Source organism: Gekko japonicus, unplaced genomic scaffold (genome assembly GCF_001447785.1).
Source record: "Gekko japonicus isolate JY-2015 unplaced genomic scaffold, Gekko_japonicus_V1.1 scaffold4254, whole genome shotgun sequence".
Taxonomy (NCBI): Eukaryota; Metazoa; Chordata; class Lepidosauria; order Squamata; family Gekkonidae; genus Gekko; species Gekko japonicus.
The window spans coordinates 79,580-82,973 of record NW_015174975.1 but is presented as its reverse complement, the minus strand read 5'-3'; the positions used below and the strand labels follow the sequence as shown (position 1 = coordinate 82,973).

The window sequence follows — 3,394 nt, the reverse complement described above, 5'->3', positions numbered from 1 at the left end:
TATGTGTAAAAGGTAAAGGTTCCCTTGCTCGAAAGCCAGTCGAATCCGACTCTAGGGTTGCAGTGCTCATCTCCGTTTCAAAGCCAAAGAGCCAGCGCTGTCCGAAGACGTTTCCGTGGTCATGTGGCCGGCATGACTAAACACCAAGGCTCACGGAACGCTGTTACCTTCCCACTGAAGTGGTACCTATTTATCTACTTGCAATTTCTTGCTTTCGAACTGCTAGGTTGGCAGGAGCTGGAACTAGAGACTCCATCATGCGGCACCCGGTTCTCGAACTGCTGAACTACTGACCTTCCACAGCCTGCAGTTCAGCGTCTTAACCACTTGAGCCACCGCAATTCCTTAGCTATGTGTACACCCTAATAAACATTTGTATTTTTATATCATATAGTTGTTAGCTTGACCCTCTTGGGGGCCCCTCTTTGCCAGGATTGGGGGGGGGGTCTCTTTGTCAGTTGCCGGGATCTCCTCTACCTTGCAAAAGGAACCCTTGCAGTCCGGCAACCACGGTATACCAGATAGATCACAAACTTTTCTGTTTGTCCCCCTCCCCAAAAGCACCTGCTGGATATCACAGCTCGTCGATTTGGTGAAGGAAGGCTTGTGGGAAGACGTCCTGGACACCTTCCAGCCGGATATTTTGATCTCTGACTGGTGAGTCCTCAGGCAGCCCTCTTGAACCCCAGTCCAAGTCAGATGGCCCCCAATATCGGCCCGGAGAGAGACAGTCCGGCTTTCCCAAGAGCTCCGCTTCGGACTGCTTGTATGGAATGGAAATGACCTCCAGGCCGGGAAACCTTCGGGTGGCAGGCCCTTTCAGGCCACAGGTCGGGGTGGACAGGCGGCCTTGTCAAACGTCTGGTGGACTAGTGACCTTGGTTGCGGACGTCTCGGCGTGTTGCCTTCCCCCAGGGTGCATTGCAAAGAGGCGCCGATCCATCCCTGATGTGTTTAGCAGCTATCACGTTCGTCGTCTGCCCCTTCGGTCTGCTGTCTTTTATTCCGTCATCTCAAACTGTACCCCGATTGTTCTCCTGGTCCCCACAGGTGGGGCACCCACGAAAAATGCGGCTGCACCTACAACCTCTACGTCCTCCTCCTGGCAGCCGACAAAAACTCCGTGATCGACAGATTTGTCACCAAGGTGGACCCTGCGGAGGAGTGGAACGTCCCGTTTCAGCAGGTGCTCTGGGCTGCAACGGCCCATTTTACTCTCCGCTCTTGGGGGTGTCTGGACTCTGCTTGGTGGCGGGGGAGGCGGGGCGGAGAGTGTGCTGATCCAGACCAAGGGCGGCTCCATTGCTTGACCGGCCAGTGAGCTTGATGGCAGAGTAGGGATTCGAACACGGGTCAGCCCCACCCTGTTCCAGCTGCTACACCACACCGGTGCACATCCTCACTTGTTTATTGCTGTGGTGCTCTTTCCCTTTCTTTTCACAGGCTTCCCACGTCTTCAGAAAGTATGGCCCTGGAGTGCGCTACCTGCGGTTCCAGCACATCGGCAATCGCCCCGGGGCGGAGCGCACGGAAGCTCACATCACCAACTCCACCGTCTTGGTGAAACTCTCAGGGTAGACTCCGATTGGGACCCTTCCCTACTGGGAAAATGTGTAACACCCCCCCCCCAAATTCCGAAAGGCTCAAGGCCATTTTCCACCTTCCGGCGGCGCCTCCTCAGGCGCATTTCAGAGAACTGAAGAGCGGCCATTTGCTTCGAGCATCCTTCTGGTGGGGCTGAAGGGCGAAGGGGCGGTACCCTTGAGCAACCTGTAGCGCTGCTGAAGGCGGAGCCGGCCAGAAACCGGCTGCCACAGCTCACCTTCAGGGACTTCGAGAAGATTCTTGGCGCTGTGCTGGCAGCGGCTGCCAAAGCAATGTTTTCAAAAATCAGAACAGGCAATGAAATCTCCGGTGGTCAATGAGAAGCCTTGCTGGGCAAAAGCCCTGCTGGGTGGTGCCCACGTCTAAAAACACGGGCACCGGGAAAGGTGTGGGCAGATGTCATGTGGCGCCCACGGGGACTGTGTTGGGGGTCAAAGATATGAAGGGGAAAGCTGTCGTGCAGGGGTGTCAAACATGCAGCCCAGGGGCCGGAACAGGGCTTCTATCAGGCCTGCTGTGGAACTGGCTCTCTCTCTTTTTTTTTTTTAGTACTTTATCTATACATTTTTCCATAATTTACAACTTTTTGTTGAAAAATCTTATCTTTTTGGAGTCTTTTTACATCGTATTATTTTCCCACCATTTGTACACTTTTGACCATCTTTTTTTGAAGTAAAGTTTCATCTTTTCCCGTATTAACATTGTCAGTTTATCAATTTCTGCAATTTCTAGCAGTTTCCAAGCTATTTCTTGTCTAGAAGGCAACTTTTCGTTTTTCCGGTATCGAGCAAGTAATATTCTTGATGAAGTTAGGATATAAGTTAACAGATAATCTATCTTTTAGCTCATAACAATCTGGAATAATATTTAATAGATATATTTCTGGTAGTAAACTAAGATCAACATTTTTCATCATTCTCCAAAATTGTTGTATTTTTTTCACATTCCACCACATATGAAAAAATGAACTGATGTTATTTTTACACTTCCAACAGTTTTTAGACATGGTTTTTGTACATTTAGCAATCCTCTCTGGAGTCCAGTACCACCTGTGAAACATCTTATATATATTTTCCTTGAGTGATGTTGGTTTAAGGAATCTCATTTGTTTCCATATTTTAGCCCACTCGTCAATACCTATACTATAACCCATATCCTGCATCCACTTTACCATACACTGTTTCACAACCTCGTCCTGCATATAGTTCTCCAACAGTAATCTGTATATCTTTTGAATCAGCTTATCACTGGTTGATAACCATATTTTATCTAATTCATTGCTGTATACATAGAAGCCTATGTTTCTGTCTTTGCTGTATACAGATTTTAGTTGTGTATTTTCCCACCAGGTCAAGTGTATGTTTTGTGATTGTAGCTCATCTACACTCTTTAGGTTACTGTTTTTATCTAGTAGTTAGTAAACTATCTAGCAGTTTATCGTAAGTTACGATAAATTACAACGAGGAACTGGCTGTCTTCTGCTGCTTCTTCCAGTTCTGCTGCTGCTGCGTCATCCTAGGTTTGCAGCTTACAGATACACACCTGAACAGCATACTCAAGAAGACTGCAACAGCACAGACATTTTGATACAATAATTCAGAGCAAGAGGTGTCAGTTATCAGACACTGTTCAATAAACAGAATACTGCAAGAGTGCTAATGTAAGCATGTTTTTATTTTAAGTAAAAAAACCAAAACCTTTGTGTTTGTGATCTTTATAAAGTTTATATCTCCACTACCTGGCATTACATTTTATGCCACACGTGGGCCGGCCCAACGAGGTCTCATTT

At 47.7% G+C, this 3,394-nt stretch overlaps 1 protein-coding gene across 1 annotated transcript in view; it reads left to right on the top strand.

Annotated features, from left to right (window-relative positions):
* Positions 1 to 2,092, top strand: part of LOC107122135 (F-box only protein 17-like) — a 6,084-nt gene extending 3,992 nt beyond the window's left edge. Inside the window, exons 4-6 of the mRNA XM_015425167.1 lie at positions 562 to 657; positions 1,051 to 1,186; positions 1,444 to 2,092. Coding sequence (XP_015280653.1) covers positions 562 to 657; positions 1,051 to 1,186; positions 1,444 to 1,578 — 367 coding nt within the window. The 3' untranslated portion in view covers positions 1,579 to 2,092. The remainder of the gene's footprint in view (positions 1 to 561; positions 658 to 1,050; positions 1,187 to 1,443) is intronic.
* Positions 2,093 to 3,394: the final 1,302 nt, after the last annotated feature.